At 40.3% G+C, this 17,441-nt stretch overlaps 3 protein-coding genes across 3 annotated transcripts; 1 reads left to right on the top strand and 2 right to left on the bottom strand.

The window, feature by feature from the left end:
• The first annotated feature begins 330 nt into the window (after positions 1–330).
• Positions 331–6,124, top strand: LOC127757017 (probable galacturonosyltransferase 13). Its single transcript, XM_052282426.1, has 6 exons — positions 331–1,184; positions 2,568–2,626; positions 2,717–2,872; positions 3,400–3,987; positions 4,373–4,675; positions 5,056–6,124. The coding sequence occupies exons 1-6, from the start codon at positions 917–919 to the stop codon at positions 5,344–5,346; spliced, it is 1,665 nt and encodes a 554-aa protein (XP_052138386.1). The 5' UTR covers positions 331–916; the 3' UTR covers positions 5,347–6,124.
• A 161-nt stretch (positions 6,125–6,285) lies between these two features.
• On the bottom strand, positions 6,286–10,543 carry LOC127757018 (heparanase-like protein 1). Its single transcript, XM_052282427.1, has 10 exons — positions 10,262–10,543; positions 9,175–9,395; positions 9,042–9,078; positions 8,445–8,628; positions 8,077–8,225; positions 7,743–7,973; positions 7,449–7,638; positions 7,239–7,364; positions 7,055–7,154; positions 6,286–6,830 (listed from the first exon to the last, which is right to left on the bottom strand). Exons 2-10 carry the CDS (start codon positions 9,382–9,384, stop codon positions 6,438–6,440), a joined length of 1,620 nt encoding a protein of 539 aa, XP_052138387.1. The 5' UTR covers positions 9,385–9,395; positions 10,262–10,543; the 3' UTR covers positions 6,286–6,437.
• A 2,546-nt stretch (positions 10,544–13,089) lies between these two features.
• Positions 13,090–16,206, bottom strand: LOC127757665 (uncharacterized). The gene is made up of 3 exons (XM_052283232.1): positions 15,993–16,206; positions 13,986–15,468; positions 13,090–13,741 (listed from the first exon to the last, which is right to left on the bottom strand). Exons 2-3 carry the CDS (start codon positions 15,451–15,453, stop codon positions 13,269–13,271), a joined length of 1,941 nt encoding a protein of 646 aa, XP_052139192.1. The 5' UTR covers positions 15,454–15,468; positions 15,993–16,206; the 3' UTR covers positions 13,090–13,268.
• Positions 16,207–17,441: the final 1,235 nt, after the last annotated feature.

The following is a 17,441-nucleotide window of genomic DNA, read 5'->3' as shown; positions in this document are numbered from 1 at the left end:
AACATTCTAAAGTTTGACCACGTTTATACAGAAATATAGCAATATATTTAACAGAAAACAAACATATTATCAAATTATATTATATGTTAGTTTTAGTTAGACTAATTTTATATTCTAGATGCTGCTAAATTTTTTCTCTAGACTTAGTCAAACTCAAACAAGTTTAACTAGGAGAGAAAAAATCAAAATGACTTATACTAATATTTTAAAAGAAGAGTAAAAAAAAATCTAGCAAGGCTAGTGTAGGAGTAGCAATAATACCACACGTGGGCAGTGGGCTGGGATGCTTGTGTTGTGTCTTCTGCTTCCTGGAGGAAGCAACCGGCCAGCCAGCGGTTTGGTTTGGTTTGACCCAACCATGCCACGCTGGACTCCGACCCGACCCCGACCCGACCCGACCCTTCTCCTCCTCTTCGTGTTCATCGCGTCGGGTCAAATCCCTCCTCTTCTTCTTCGTCTCCGTCTCCGTCTCCGTCTCGTCGCCGCCTAATCCCCCACCACCTCGAAACCCAGATCAAACCCTCCCTCCCATTCCCTCCCCTTCCACCCCCGCACGATCCACCTACCCCCTCCCCCCTTCTTCTCCCGCGCGCGCGCGCGCAGCTAGCTAGCTACCGCGAGGAACCGAATCCAATCGAGCTCAGGACGAGGCGGAGGAGGAGAAACCACCCCGGATTCTCTTGATCCGGAGTCCAAGAAACCACGGGGTAGTGCCGTAGTGGAAGCAATCAATCAGCAGCAGCAGGATCGACCCCCCCCTTCTTGATTGCTGGTTTGGCCGGCGGCAATGCCGGATCCGGCCGGGCTGCCATGGCTGCGGCGTCTGTGAGCCGCGTCGTCGGCGCGTGTGAATGCTCGTCGGGTCTAGACGGTTTGAGGAGGAGGAGTGGGGAGAGGGAGGGGGGCGGCGGCGACGATGCAGATCCGGCTGTCGCCGAGCATGAGGAGCATCACCATCTCCAGTAGCGGCATCGGCATCGGCGGCGGCAATGGCGGCGGCGGAGGCGGCGGCGGCGGCGTGGGGAGCGGGCTGCTAGACCTCATGAAGCTCAAGGCCGCCGCCCGCCACTTCTCCTACCGCACCGTCTTCCACACCGTCCTCATCCTCGCCTTCCTCCTCCCCTTCGTCTTCATCCTCACCGCCCTCGTCACCCTCGAGGGCTTCAACAAGTGCTCCTCCCTAGGTACCTTGCCTCCCTCTTCATGAAATGCTCTTCAAATGGTCTTGAAATGGTGTTACTGTGCCCCTGCACAGCTAGTTCTTCAGGAGTAGTTTATGTAGCTTACTGGTGGTATACCAGACCAGGGATGTGCAATGTGCGTGCCGCGGCGGCGTGAATTACGCGTTTCGGTTGATAACAACCGCTGGGATGCTCATAATTTTCTTGTGTTTTAACCGAAACTCATGAAATGTACTACACGCCTGCTTCGGTGCTATGATCACTTGCCGTCACTAGATTATGGGGGCTTATTTGGGCATGATAATGATAGTGGCATTGTTTTTTTTGGTTGCATACTATTTGCTTAGTTGGCTGCTTTAATTGCTTTCTTGGTTCACCTGATGTTCCAAAACTGCTCGTTTTGGCCTCCTATAGAAAGGGTTAGTACAAATGGGGTTGCTTTGCTTACCACTTATGTGGCAACTTAATGGCTGCTTCTATCACTCTTAGATGTTAAGGTGTTCATGATAATGATATCTTGATGGTTCATTGAGAAATTAGGCACATCACATTGACACGGTAGACCAACACTTCTGTAAGTAAACTATGAATGTGAAATATATGTAACACCACTTGTTTTCTACTCCGTATGTTAGAAAATGGAACAACTTTTCTCCATTGTTACTTCCGATACTTCATAATTGGTGAGTTGGAGCTACTATGAAGGCTCATACTGAACCAGCCAGAATACCAAAGTGTGCCCCTCGAATGCTTTTATTTTGTTCGAATAAGTCATTACTTTAGCCTAAACTATCCTCAGACAAATTCCAATCCATAAGTTACGTTACTAATCATAATGTACACATTTATAAACAAGGCCCATTTCCCTATCATCTAATCCACTTAATTTGCTATTACATCATGATCCTGCTAAATAATCTGTTACATGCACCCCCCTTGGTTGTTTTTCTGTACATGGACCTGAAATCTTGCCCTATGTTCATATGTTGGATTCAAGGTTGCAGCAGACTATGTTTGTCTTTGATCATAAAAATGTAAATAGTGGTAATTCCCGTGTCTGGAGAAAAGAGACTGCTGATCTTATCAGTTCTAAATGTGTAACAGCATTTAGTAGAAGCTTTAGTTTTATTTTTCTCAAATGGAATCTTAGGGGTTAAGCAGACATTGTTCTAAAGCTCAGGGGGGGTTATCTGGACTTTCGCCTTAACTCTACTTTAGTTGGTGCCTATGTTGTTATCCTATCTTTTGTCGATGATACTTTATGTACTTATCTTTCTCTTTGTTGTGCTGCCTGATCCATCATAATTTATACATGTTCAAATTTGTTCATAGTTGAAATTTGTGTGGTCAATGACTTGCTACTAATTCATGAGTTGTTACTATCAGATTGTCTAGGCAGACGGTTAGGTCCACGGCTTCTTGGTAGGGGCAACGATGGCTCCATGGTACTCACATCTCCTCTGATATTACCTTTCTCCTTTCAATTTTGTGGATTTGCTTAGTTCCTTATTTAATTTCTATATTCTAATGCGCAGAGGGTCATGAGGGATTTGTATAGGATGCTTGACGAAATAAATTCTGAAGAAGTACCTGTTGATTTGAAGGTCCCAGACTCTTTTGATGAATTCATCTGGGACATGAAGAATAATGATTATGATTTAAGGTCATTTGCTTTTAGGCTGAAGGCAACAGTAAGTTTCTTTCCCTGTTTTGAAGTACTGTCCATATTTTCTATTTCTGTCCAAGCATGTGAATTGCAAATTTTCTCAGTAGGTTATGTTGGTGGTGACTTGTGCTTGAGAATGAACGTCATGATTCCTTTGAGTGTGTTTTTACTTTGGAATCCACTGTAAAGCTTGTGTCACTTCTTGGGTAATATTATTTATAGCAGTTATGTTATTGTGTTGGATGGTGATGGACAAGCTATCTTGTACATAAAACTGTTATTTTCTCGCCATTATTTACAAGCGTTACATGCTAAACTGGTAGCTTCTACATAGCTAAACTCTAAATATCAAGGCTCACTATAGTAGTGATGAAAATAAATAAATATCTTGTTTACACCACATGTATACAACAGGTAGTATTTAATGATTCCCATCCTTCTAAAGTTGCCAAGCAGAACACTAATGGACTTGAAGGTCCCTAACATCATGCTAATATGCTTCTATTGTTCAGCAAGCACTAATATTTTCATTGCCTGCATAACATTACGCAGATGGAGAGCATGGACAGGGAACTGAGAACATCAAGGTTATCAGAGCAGTTAAACAAACACTACGCAGCAATTGCTATTCCCAAAGGCCTTCATTGCCTTTCCTTGCGTCTAACTGATGAATACTCATCCAATGCTCTTGCAAGGAAACAACTCCCTCCACCTGAGTTGATCCCTCGTCTTTCTGACAATTCCTATCTCCATTTTGTTTTAGCATCAGATAACATCCTTGCAGCCTCAGTTGTGGTCAGTTCAACAATTAGGTCATCATTAAAACCTGGCAGGATAGTTTTCCATGTCATCACTGACAAGAAGACCTATCCTGCTATGCACTCATGGTTTGCTTTGAATACTCTTTCTCCTGCCATTGTTGAGGTGAAAGGTGTTCACCAATTTGATTGGTTAACAAGAGAAAACGTGCCAGTTCTTGAAGCTATAGAAACTCAGCACACTGTCAGAAGTCGTTTCCATGGAAATCACCTTGCAAGAAATAGTGCAGGTGATAGCCCAAGGGTTTTTGCTGCCAAGCTGCAGGCAGGGAGTCCAACATATACTTCAGTGCTCAATCATATTCGAATATACTTGCCTGAGGTACAATAATTTTTTCTAACTTATTTTCAGTACAGTTTCATCAGCTTTGGCATAATTGATAAACAATTAAGCATGTGTTGTCATATGTAATAGAAACCTGAGTTTAAGCAATGGAAATACAACAGATTTGAAGTTTCTTTCCTTGTTTTAAATGTAAATAATATATATGTATATACTCTGCATAATTTTTTTTCTTGCAGAAAGCTGTATTGTGCAACAATTTATAATGTTCTGTAGTTAGTTGGAATTTCCCATTAACTCAGAGATCTGTAGTTGTGCAAATATATTCTAACTGCATCATTTATTTTTTCAATCTACCTCATTTTTTTCCTGAAAGATTTGTAGTTGTGCAAATTTATTCTAACTTGCACTTTGTGAAATGCAGTTGTTCCCAAACCTCAACAAAGTTGTATTTCTTGATGATGACGTTGTTGTCCAGCGGGACTTGTCATCACTTTGGGATATTGATCTAGGTGGGAAGGTAAATGGAGCTGTTGAGACCTGCAGAGGTGGAGATACTTGGGTGATGTCCAAGAGGTTCAGAAATTATTTCAATTTCTCCCATCCCCTCATTGCCAATAACTTCGACCCTTCGGAGTGTGCATGGGCATATGGCATGAATATATTTGACCTGAGTGCATGGAGAAAGACATCCATTAAAGATAAATACCACCATTGGGTCAGGGAGGTAAAACATCGATGCCACTACCTTTTCATCTGCACACCCCCAGTTGTGTTCTACACATTTTTTTCCATTTTATAGTAACTAAGTGAATATTTTCTGATATTGGAATTTGGAAGTCTAACAGGCTCCTTGTTTAAACATAACGCTCTTTTTGTTTGTGGCAACATTCTAAAAGCAACTATATAAAATTAATGCAGAGCTGCTGATATGTTAAAAACTAGGGAATTTCTCTTGATCACTTCAAAAGGCATATGGAATTATGCTGGACACTATTTTTAATGATCATATATTTGACCAATGCTTGGTCCAAATTTTAACGTTCTAAATAAGCTCTGATGAGTTTGAGCTACCTACCTTACTCATGCTACCTTCTTTCCCTGCAGAATCTGAACTCAAACTTCACACTTTGGAGGCTTGGAACATTACCACCTGGCCTTATAGCATTTAGAGGTCATGTTCATCCTATTGATCCATCATGGCATCTTTTAGGCTTGGGGTATCAGGAAAAGACAGATATCCCCAGTGTTCAGAAAGCAGCAGTCATACATTACAATGGCCAAAGTAAACCATGGCTGGATATTGGTTTTAAGCATCTCCAGCCATTTTGGACAAGACATGTGAACTACTCGAATGAGTTCATAAGAAACTGTCATATAATGGAGCCCCAGTTATAGATTGGCTAGATAAACCATTCTATAAATATTGGCGTAAATTATGGAATTAAATTCATTATTTTGGAGACCAATACCAGATAGTCCAGAAGGATACCCACGAAATGCTCTCTGAACAGTAATCCGGAGCTGGTACACGAGCGGATGGAGAATATTTAATGAACACAAAGGAAATATTTTCTTCCTATACACTAGGATCTCTTTCCCTTTATTTATTCCATTTGTATCATAGCTCATGAAATTACAGTATTGTGTAGGATGGTTCTTTTGTATTTATTGGAGCAATATAAATTGCCTGATTTGGCGGGATTGATGGTAGGCCCATCGTTATTGTAATTGTTGGGTATCCAGTTCACCACATGAACAACATGGGCCAGATTTTGATTTTGCAAAGCAAGCCCTGTACATTTGCTTCCTGTTTTCTTTATCTTTTTGTGGTCATCTGGTATGATACTCTGGTGTCACTGGTGTCATCAGAATTGGATTATTACACCTACTGTAAATTTGTAACTCCTGTCATATTTGGTCTTTGACTATCTATAACCTTTTCAAGTTTAGTACATACATCAGTGTGTATTGATCATTTTATTGTACATTGTTTACAAGAAATAAGAACTTCAATGAATTTCTTTAGACGAACTTCAGTGGATATTGGTTATGGTTAGCAGGTACTCCTAACACAATACTGGTTGGACTAGTTTGAGTTCTAATTATTTCTTAAGAGGGTGTTCTTTTTCTTCTTTTAATCTGCATGTAATTCTTTATTTTTCATAATTCACTCATACCAGCATAAAACATCAAGGACGACATTTTTCTTTCACATGTACATTTTTTATATAGTATGCGGAAATGAGCATGATATCACTACATCAAATGTGCTTCATTGTGACCCAACCAAACATAGAAGGGAATGGAACTGCAGGCTTGCTACATACTGATCAGTAAACACTGGAATCAAGTTATTCTATATATAGCCCAATTGGGGAAAAAACTAGAAACACAGAAAAATCTTTACAGTGGATGTAACCCTGAGAACACCTATACCATCACATCAGAAAAGAAAAACCTCATGATATTTCTATCTAAACTCGAAATCATCGTTCGCAACCTTCAGCCTCGAAATCTGGGAAGACGACGAACGCGATCGACAGCGGGGCGACATAGATCGGGGAATTGACTGAGACCATCACTGGTGGCAGTGAAGGGATGTCACCATCTCCAGTGAGCTGAAGAGGAGCTCCATTGAGCAGCACTGTCCTGGCAAAAGGGTTGCCATCCTGTGGAGTCAGATGGTACTCCTCCCTCTTCTCCAGCCCATCCGAGGCTTTGCTCCCAACCCAGGAGACTGTCCTCTTCAGGCCATGGACAAAGGAGTTGTCCCTCTTTATCCCTGCCATTTCTCTGAAATTAATGTTGAGGTCATTTCTGACTGAGACCATGAATCCCATGTTCTTGTTCAGGTTGAGCATGAGGAGCGCGACGCCGCCCTGTAGCACGGAAAAACCATTTCGAGAGCATATAGGTCAGCCTATCTTCACTTTCAGTTTAATCAACCACATGAATATATGATGCTAGAACACTGTAGTACTATGCTTGTGTTACCAAAAAGATAACATGGCAGCATTACAGTTTCATCTTAGGTTGTTTCAGGTATCTGGAAGTAAATGGGTAGGTAACCAAATTCTTTCTTTGGACTCATCATGGTTCATACCTTTTGCTTTCCGCAATGCGCATAGGCACGCAAGTACGAAGAACCGCTGGTGTCTAAGGAAATAACTCCCTTCCCCATGAGCCGATGCCACAGCAAGGCACTGAACATATACCGTGGTTTAGTACAAAAGGTATATAGGGTAGTAAAGCATGATTGTGGCAGAGCAAAGTATAGGAATACTTGCCTGTAGTAATCAGGGTTTGGAACAAAAGTTTCAGTATCAAGAAGGCCATAGTTGCCTCCAATCAAAGTCTGTCTGCAGTAAACCTTTGTGTCATACTTTGCTGACTGACCAAGCTGATCAAGATACCTAGTTGAAACAGCAAGTTTAAGAACAAAACAAGAAAAATCCCCATGGTTGGAATAATTATCTGTTGAACTGGCAAGTAATTACCAGAAGCTATTCAGGAAAGTATTAGACACTTTTCGGCTGCCACTGTTATATGCACCACCAGCTTCCCCAACCCAGGGAGCAGACCATGGTCCATGCCGCTGTATCGTCATTTGGAGATCTCTGAATGTATCAGAGCTCTGGCTCAAATACTGCGGATTCAAGATCCTATTTGCAACTTGCGGATCGTTACCTAATAAAATTTGGTTTATGTCAGTCATCTTAAATGTGTAGTACAACCTAAAAACAAAGATGAATTAAGGAGCGGTTCTAACATTATATCTAGGAAGTACTTACCAGCACCAAGATTGTAAATATGATGAGTCATTGCGTCGAGAACATTTGGACCGGAGATATCAAGAAGCTGAGCATACCATTTTTGGTCATAGAATCCTCCTGGGGCAACCACCAATGGTTTCCTAGAGTTTCCATATAACTGGCTGATGATGTTCTTGAGCTCAATTATATCTTTTCCATATTGTTCAGCTCCAACACTTGCACCAATTCCACTTCCACTCAACTCATTACCTAGTACATAAGCACAACTACTGATGTAAGGATTACACAAATGACCGATGCTTCTGACTCATTGTAGGCAGCAAATGAAGGTTTTAGTTTTTATAATTCATACCAAATTCCCATGAGTCTATAGGGTAGTTCATCGAAACAGTGTACTCCATGAACTCCCGAGCATTACTGGAATTCCAAGCACCTCCCCAAACACCTCTGCCCATCTGCTGTCGCCCTTGAAGCGCGTTAAGGCCGAATGTAACAACTGCACTGAAGGGATTAAATGAAAAAATGGGTCAGGAAACACACTTAATGAAGGTATATGATAGGTTCCGATTTGTGATGTGGTCAACAATTTATCTTATAATATATCAGAATTCACTAAGGTTCCGATTTGTGATGTGGTCAACAATTTATCTTATAATATATCAGAATTCACTACAGAAAAAAGAATGCACATCAGAAACTACTGGAGAAGGAAGGCCTTACCCTGTATCCATAAAGATCTTATTAATAGCATCCCATCTTTCCATGGTTATGCATCCTTGAGAAAATCCAAACAGGCCACTTGAACTCTTTGAAAATGGGGTGCATGGAGATCCTAAATTCGGCGTGCCATACACCACCTGATCTTGTAAGGAACCTCCAAGTCTGATACGTAGAGGGCTAAAGGCTACAAAAACAAATAAATGGGAAAAAAAGTCCATGAATCATGGGAAAGTGTAGAAAACCATAAGAAGGCAAATACATTTTGTGGAAAGTAGCTCTAAACAAATTCCAAGCTTAATAAATAAAGGTACAGAATGAACCACAAATGTCAATATGTTTCTTAAAACGGGATTTACCCTCTAATATCTTATATTAGTCAGTGTAACAAGTAAACCTCCACACGGTAGAATGAAATTGATCACAGTTGCTGGCATATGTAGTTGCAAAGGAACAGATAAATCTTTGACAAGAATTCTTTGAGTCTTTGACTTTGTAACTTTAATCCTATTTGCAATTTAGTATGGAAATTCCCTACTGTTGTCCATTTGTTTTAGTTACAGTAGAAAATTGTTCGCAGAAAATAGGTATAATATTCACCTTGGATAGCTTTAGCTAGCAAAGGATTAGTCAAGTCCTGGGAAATTCACAAAAGGATCAAAATTAGTTCTTTGCAAAAATATCAATTACAACATGATAAAACACACACATTCTTGGGAAATTAGCAATTTACCAAATTTAAGATAGAAGCTTGCCCCCATGGACACTGGTCATAATTGCACTTCTCTGGAGGCCACCAATCAATGGTGGCGCAAATGAACTCGTTGCTGGTCGAAGCGATCGTCTCAGCACCCCGAACGATGATGGTCACATCCGAGTAATCCTCGGATCGAATCAATGTAGGGAAACAGAGAAGAAGAGGTATGAGAAACCATAGCCTCATGCTTTCTTCCCCTGCAAATGGTGTTGTCCACCCAACCCAAAAGACAACCAGAAATGTCTCAGACTTATTGTGCTAATTAAATAAGGCAACTACTAGTTGGTAAGGACTAAGGAGAAGGCCTTAAGTTTTAATTTTATCAACATGGATGAAAGTGACACCTGCCCTATCATCATCTTCTATATGTCCTATATTTACATGTTTAACAGGTCAAATCAATTACAAACGAACAGTTTAAACTTTGTTTCCATGCAAGTAAACAACTATGTTACTATCTCAATTATTGGAGCAACTTAGGCATCTCCAAATGCAGTATCCAGAGATATAATTCTTTTAACATTTGAGGAAATCATCCATGAACTAGCACTAAACAACAAAATGCAAAAAACAAAAAAAGGAAAGAAAGAAAGGATATTTCATTGAAGGGGAAAGTTTATCAGTTGAGCAGGGTGAAATTCTGCAATTGGCAAAATCATCCCAACATGCAAAGAGGACCCTGAAACTTGAAGAAAGGAATCCTTTTCAACATGCAAACGATCGACCTGAGCACGCCATTTCTGCTCAAATTCGAGAAAGCTGAAGATCAAAGTTTCTCTGACATAGAATAAATTTCAGCAAAACCCAAAATAAACCCAGCAGAATCTGAACATCGAATTAACAAAAACTTCTCAAACTGGCTGATGGAACACGCTAACCCAACTTCCTCCAAAACTGCACCTAAACAGAATCAAATCCTCGAAGGCTCGAACAAACTGAAACCAAATGAAGCAACCACAACCAAAGCCAACACAGGCGCAGCGTAATTTGCCACAGATTTATATACTAAAAACAGCAGAAATACTGCACGGAATCCAAGAGAAACCAAGAAGAGTTCCATTACCTGGGAATCAAACCCCAACCCAAGAATGTCCCAAGCTGTTCTTCCCAAGAACAGCAGCAGCTCGTATCTTTCCCAATGCAGGGGAAAGAAGCCAAGAAAAGCTCGTATCTTTCCCCTCGCAATCTCTGCCCAGAATCAAACCCGGAGGAAATGGTCGGGAGGATTTAAAAAGATTGCGCAAGGTTCGAGCTTTTGAGCGGTTCTTGGATAGAAAAGAAGAGGAGAGATTCTTGAGGAAGTAGAAGTATTGGTGGTAGTTGCTGCCTCTCTTTTATGTCTCCCTTGGAAGCTACTCTCACTCTTCCCTTGCTATAGTACAGAAAGCTATGTGCTCCTAATTAGATTTAGAGTACTAATACTGTATTATCTTTTTTAAAAAATAAGTACTAATGCTCCTACTAACCTTTAAACAGTGATGTTTTTGTTCTTTACATGTGCTTCTGGAAAGTTACTGCCTCAGTTGTTTTCTTTTCTGGGTTGAGATGAACTGGTCTAATAAATCTGAAGGCAACAGCCGCAACAGAGGAGACATGATAAAACAAAAAAAAAATTCTGACTCCAGGTTGTATTAAAAATAATATCCTGATTCCTGCATTTTTATTATTACATCCTGATTCCTGCTTGATAAAAATAACAACTTTTTTATTACATCCTGATTCCTGCATGATATTTGAGGAATTTTAGTTTGATTTCTGGGTAAAAGAATTATGAGTATCTTGGATTTTGTAGAAATATTTTGTTCACATGTAGGATATAGAGTCATTTACGTGTTGGATTTTTCTCATCTGGAAATAGTGTAGTGTAGTTGGTGTGAGATGAATGGCAGACATGTGGGGCCCATTACTCAGCAGCAGGCATATCATAGCTGTTGTCTGTTGACCGGGTAAAGTATGGGCATAAGTTGACGACAATGTTCCAATTAGCTGCAAGAGTCTCTGTGAAAAAAAAAACGATTTTTTTTACCAAGATAAACACCTGTTATACTTTTTTTTGGTGCCAAAAGAACATCAAAGATAATGAAATGGCACATGAGAAAGTGATTAGGGCTGTTAATTCTTGGCTTGAAGAAAGAGCAAGGAATTATGGCTTGATGTGATTTTCAGCAAGAAGTCCAAATCCTAAGTTTTGATTTACAGGACGAAAAGGATTGGGGAGATGCAAGTCAAAGATCAACCAATCCACATCACAATTTCAATGCAAATTGCGTGTTTTCAAAAGGACAAAAAAAAAAACAAAGTGGAGAGAAAAAGGTGACCTTGCTTCTATCCACTTTCCTCTGAGATGCAACTTGCACTTGTTGAGTGGATAGGCTTAGACAAACAAACCTTTCCATCCAATGTATTGATCCAAAAACCTATCCTAATTAAATCAATGTTTGCAACTGTATCATGATTGTGCTGAGGGATACTACTAACTCACAATCATCATCCTCTATTCCTTTTTATTGCTATCAGGATCTCAGTAGTCAATGGTCACCTAATGCAAATATGCAATTAGTTGATACTATTTACCTATGATTCTAGAATGAATGAGGGTAAAAAGCACTTGACAATTTGACATAACTGCCTGCCCTGTGAAAATGGCACTGGTTAATATCAGTAATTGGCTGTACATCTTTATTTCCAATTATCTGCTGCAAATCTACCGTATTATGATTCACAAATGCTGGAGGTAAATTTGTGAGATGCCAGGAACATGAAGTAACTGGTGAGCACTGGAAAAATTGCTTGCCCAAAATAAAAAAAAAACTCAGTGATATTGATACCCTTGTTTTTTTTTTAGATAATGTGGTATCCTTTTAAATGGCATGATTCGTTCTTGTCCTAAAGTCCAATATTATAATATTAGAAATGGTTAGATGAAGAGTATGTCATACAAGGCATGCTCATCCAACTACTTCAAACCAAGACTTTGTTTTTCATTTTCTTATTCAAATAATATTTATCTATATCCTACATCCTTTTGGGTGCTTCCGTTGTTCATTGTGTCATCATAGTATCATATTGTCACAAACTGGTCCAAATCATTGGACTGATTACGTGTTGGAATTCTCTGGCCGCTTCTTCCCTCAAATGTTGACTCTGAATTCCAATTGATATGCCAAATGAAATTTATAAACCCAAATTGGATTTGGGCGTCACATCTTATACTTTTCAATTTTGATGCTACTGCAGGAGCCCCCTGAATCCATACATGAATGGTGGTTTTGATGGGTTTGACCTGCTCAACTAAATCACCTCAGCTTAGACTCCATGGTCAACGTTCCAGTCAAGCCACCAAGAATGATCAAATCGTCCTTGGAACTCAACATACGTAAATTACATTGAACCTGCTGCAAGTAGGAAGCAAGCACAGGAAATGAAGCAAAAAAAGAATCAAAATTGGCAGATTCTAACACAGTTTAGGAATTAAGCCACTGAAATGAACTTCAGCATAGTTTATAAGAAGTGGATTTTTATCTCTTAAGGGGACATCCCCTCGTTTTGTGTATGGTGTTTAAAAAGTTATCAAAAAGTTTGAAATAAATTGTAAAAATAGATCAATATATGATATATTTTTTCGCAAACATGAAGATTAAAATTCGACATATACAATTCGAAACAAAAACAATAAATTTGACCATGAATTACACGTTCTTTTCATAGTCAAATTTGTTATTTTTGTTTCTATTTGTATAATTTGAATTTGAATATGTATGTTTGTGAAGTGATATATCACATATTGATCTATCATACTATTTTTTTAAAAAAAATTAATAATTTTTTAAGTGGCATACAAAAACGAGGGGATATCCCCTTAAGGGATGAATATAGTTTTCCTAGTTTATAATCACTGTATATTTTCTGTATTTGGTAAATTATTGCGCAAACACAAAAGGTACTGGTCCTGTATTTCACTAATCAAGCACCAAGTCCTATGACTATGAGAAAAACCTCAAACATGCAAACTTCAAAGACTCCAAAATTTACAGGAAGTTCACAAGCTCCAAAACGAAAACACACATCATTCAGCTCAGAGCTGCAGCTGTAACTGGAGCCACCTTACTTTCTTGAAGCGAGATCACTGTCTCGAAGGCGCCGACGAGGGCCTTCACCTTGCTCTTCCTCGTCTCGACAAGCTTGCTCGCTGTCTCCTCGATCACATTGTTCAACAATCCCTGCTCGTTCTTCTTCTTGTCCCTGACATCCTGATGCCTCAGGATGACAACTTCAGGTTTCGAAGAGCCTGAATCTTTTGACCCGGAAGAGGCTGCACTGTCACTCTTCCTTCTCCCTCTGGTGGATTCTTTGCTCCTGTTGCTGTCTTCTACAGTCTTTGCAGGCCTGAACCGGAGCCGTCTCGGCGTGCTGCTCGACTCTGAATTGCTCTGTAGGTTCAGTACCTTTCCTCGTCGGAAAGTTAGCTTGCGAGGCGACTGCGCTGGGATGGTTGAGGACTTTGGCTGCCTTGTGTTTTCAGTTCTTGGAGTGCCAGAATTTTCTGCTAAATTTGAATGAGCACATGTCAATGTTTGCTTGAGAAACAAGTGTTTTCTGCATAAATTGTCTGTAGTACTGTTGGATGCAAGATTACTGAATTAGGATGGGGAGAAAAGAAGGTAAACCTTATTGTCAATCATGACATAAACAGACAGATTATCATGTGAAATCTGTAGTAATGTTGAATGTAAATTAAGCAAATCTTTGAACATGGTGTTGACAGGGGGGCAAACAAAATGTAGTACCTTTCTGAGAACGGCTTTCTTTCTTGCTAACTTCTACTTTTCTCACTTTTGGTGAAGCTGACTTCAGGTTTTTCTCCTTAACGTCAGCAACAGCATTTTCTGCTCCATACACCTTCTTGTTGCTCTTCACTAGGGAAGCAGGTTTTTCTTTCTTGACTGCTCTCATCTTTATGCTCAAAAGGGACTTGGATGACAAGTTTATAGAACGAGACAGTTTCACTGGACTTATTTTCTCTTCTTCCTTCTTTTGCCAAACACGAGCATTCTTGGCAACATTCATCACTGTCATCTTTCTGTCAGTTTGTTTCTCTGAATTAACTGATGGAGATGGAGCATCATTTGCAACCAAGGACTTCAGCTTTGATTTCCTAGTAGGTTTGGAAGATTGATCCATCACAGTAGCTGGTGATGTAACTTTGATCTCCTTCACTTTTGGTACATTCGATGCGACGGTAGATCTGAATTTCTTGTCCCTATTGAACTTGGTGGCTCTCACTACCTTTGATCCATTGGAGCTTTCAATTGTTGTACCTGAAGCTTTCCGATCCGATGTTCTTACAATTTTCTGGCTTGACGCATTGCTTCGCGTTGCAGTCGATGTCTCTTTCACCTTCGGTTTTACTGAAACATTATACAAACTCTTCGATTTAGTTCCATGCCCAGATTTTTCACGCTTCTCGGAGGGCATCACAATCTGAGTGCTCTTCTTCTCTGAACCTGCACACTCATTTCCTGATCCATCATCACACATGTCATCCACAAGTAACTGTTCACCAGCTTTGTACACACATTCAGGAGGCGAAATGGCATCTGCGATATGATCGTCAGACGCGTCACTGTCCTGGATGGCCAACGGCATCTCCAGCTCAATGCTTACAGCTCCCTCTGATGATTCTCCATCCACAAAACATGCAGCATTGCCATCAGGGATCAAGAATTTATCATCACCACATGGCAGATCAGCTCCATCCTCAACACGTTTGGATTCTTCAGCTGATGACAACTGATCTTGCACGCATGGTGAGGTTTCAGAGTTGTCAGATGCCATTTCAATAGGCGGCTTCTTCACCTCGATGAATTCAGGCTTGTCATGAACATTACCATCTTTCACAAGACAAATCTTCAGCTCCAGGTCCTTGTTTCTGGATCTGCCTTTTTGTGTCTGGATTTCATCCTGGCCTTGCTTTCCGCACCCGGCATTGGCACGGTCCTGATGTCGCCTGCGACGAACAGGCCAGTACTTCTTGGGTTCAGGGGAATGATGTGCCCCAAATTTGCAGCTGTCATGGCAAGAACCAGTGGATGCTCTCAGGTAATGTGGCACTGACTTCTCCTTCCTCTTCAGGTCAGATGGCACACTGCTGACATCCACATTTTCAAGAGAATTCACCGGGAAATCGCCGCTTGTCGATTTAGATGATTCGGGAGTTGAGACTATGATAACCTCTTTGACAACTTCCTCTGTCATTTAGGAGCACAGATGCTGCAATTTTTCACAATGCAGACACACATGTGAGCACATGAAGAACTAGCATACTTACATCCGACACAAGCACACAACAATGTAAAATGTGGAGATCGCAGAACATACATAGCATGATAAATACAGAACTTTAATCTTCTATTTATATTGTATTGCTGCATATGCAACACTACAGTAGGTTTGGGTTGCCTACTTGATGACAATAGGAGCCACATCAGCAGGACATGCAAGTTAATCAGATAATTAATGAGTGAATGGCATGATAAATCCAGTCCTCAGAACATAATAAATCTCGCTCAGTAATCAATAAAACGAAGCGATCCATTCCAAGATTCCAGGATACATAAAACATAGTGATAACTAATAATCAATTACTAATTGATTCAATCAAATCGTGATCAAACAGTGCCATCACATCAACACCATCTCATCAGTAAAAAGAAAAAAATAACCCCCAAAACTTTGAGTACTTGATGAACACAAGAACAACACACACACAGCGGGCAAGAAACCCAAAGACTCACCGCCGCCGCCTCCCTAGCCGCCGTTCTCGCCGGCAAAACGACGGCGGCGACAGATCGCAGGGACAGAAAGCGAGCGAATCAACGAGCAACGAGCAGTTATAACTGAACGGAATGATTGCGAGGAAAATGGAGATGGAAAGCGAGAGAGATTTGGAGAGAATGGAGAGGTCGCTGGCTGGCTTTTGCTGCTGCTGATGATGAGTTGGAGTAGCGATGCAGGTGGAATTTGGAACCGAGGAAGGTGGAGAATGGAGATGCAGAGGTGGTTTGGGGTGCACCCGGTCCATGGACCACCGAGGATGGTTTTTCCATGGCTTCCCTTTTATGTTTTTGTCTTCTAAAATTGTTGCCAACTTTGTTAGAGTTTCGGCTTTCTTAATAAATTTTTAGCTAAAAAAAAAAGTAGTCGGTGTTATGTTCGTTGGATTTACGTTGAGATCCGCGCATGACTTTGCTTTCTCCGTTGGCACCTGACTTTCTCGATCCATGTTTTGTGTGCTGATCTAGCTAGCGTTTGTCATCTATATAGTGGTAGTACTGATAGGAGTATTGGTTTCTCTAGAAGTTCGTTTCCTTTACCGTGCAAATGAAACCAAGTCATGCCACACTACCAACACATTGTTACTCAACCAGAAATCATACTTATGAAAAAATAATAAAAAGAAAAGAGCGATAATAAGACTACACCATAGTTACAATGCAACTTTAGGATGGGTTATGTTTTCTAGTCTAGCTACTAGTTTTCATATTAATGAATTTTGTATGTTTAATATTATTCTTATTTAATAATTTATTGTTAATTATGTTTTAGGGACCAAAATTATTGTTTGGTTGTTGTCAACTATGACGTGTCACACATTTTTAGATAATGGGTCCAATCGTCATAGAGACATTTTTTTGTCATAATTGTATCAGTTTACAAGATTAATCCATCAATAACTATTGGACCAAAAGTAGAAATAGATAATCACTTGAGATTTCATTTCGAACCTACAAAATATTGAAGCCACTTTCGTTTTGACCAAAGGCAACACCATGTCATTTTGTTGGGATTTAGTACTCTACACCTCCCATGGTGCATGAAACGGGTCCACGCAAAATTGAAGGGCCCCCATCTCTGATATAGTTGACAAGCAAAATTAGATGGCATCTGCTCAACTAAACCACCGACCTCCATCCAACCCAACTCCTCTCTCTCTCTCTCTCTCTCTCCCATTGACAATTTGGCATGTCACCATCATGTGATTCTCACAACAAGACCAACAGCTCTTGCATGCAAGCCTAGTGTTTGTTTATCTGCACCCGCTTATGCATTTCTGCCTCTGATAGCGACCTGCTTAATTAAACAAGATATTTAACTATTTGTCACTCTTACAAATAGTAATTAAGAATTTACCACCGAACCCACATGTCATAGACACATGAGGGCCCACATGACATATACCGTGA

The sequence above is a fragment of the Oryza glaberrima genome, chromosome 12, assembly GCF_000147395.1.
Source record: "Oryza glaberrima chromosome 12, OglaRS2, whole genome shotgun sequence".
NCBI lineage: Eukaryota > Viridiplantae > Streptophyta > Magnoliopsida > Poales > Poaceae > Oryza > Oryza glaberrima.
This window is presented reverse-complemented; position numbering and strand designations above follow the sequence as displayed.

What these genes read in the sequence shown, in the direction of transcription:
- LOC127757018 (XM_052282427.1), bottom strand. Translation starts at nt 9,384, where the DNA reads ATGAGGCTATGGTTTCTCATACCTCTTCTTCTCTGTTTCCCTACATTG. An exon ending in GCTAGCTAAAGCTATCCAAG is followed by an intron (nt 8,629 to 9,041) that starts GTGAATATTATA and finishes TTGTTTTTGTAG; the next exon opens with CCTTTAGCCCTCTACGTATC. An exon ending in ACTTTCCTGAATAGCTTCTG is followed by an intron (nt 7,365 to 7,448) that starts GTAATTACTTGC and finishes TGTTTCAACTAG; the next exon opens with GTATCTTGATCAGCTTGGTC.
- LOC127757665 (XM_052283232.1), bottom strand. Translation starts at nt 15,453, where the DNA reads ATGACAGAGGAAGTTGTCAAAGAGGTTATCATAGTCTCAACTCCCGAA. An exon ending in AGAAAGCCGTTCTCAGAAAG is followed by an intron (nt 13,742 to 13,985) that starts GTACTACATTTT and finishes CAAATTTAGCAG; the next exon opens with AAAATTCTGGCACTCCAAGA.
- LOC127757017 (XM_052282426.1), top strand. Translation starts at nt 917, where the DNA reads ATGCAGATCCGGCTGTCGCCGAGCATGAGGAGCATCACCATCTCCAGT. An exon ending in GGGGCAACGATGGCTCCATG is followed by an intron (nt 2,627 to 2,716) that starts GTACTCACATCT and finishes TCTAATGCGCAG; the next exon opens with AGGGTCATGAGGGATTTGTA. An exon ending in ACCACCATTGGGTCAGGGAG is followed by an intron (nt 4,676 to 5,055) that starts GTAAAACATCGA and finishes CTTTCCCTGCAG; the next exon opens with AATCTGAACTCAAACTTCAC.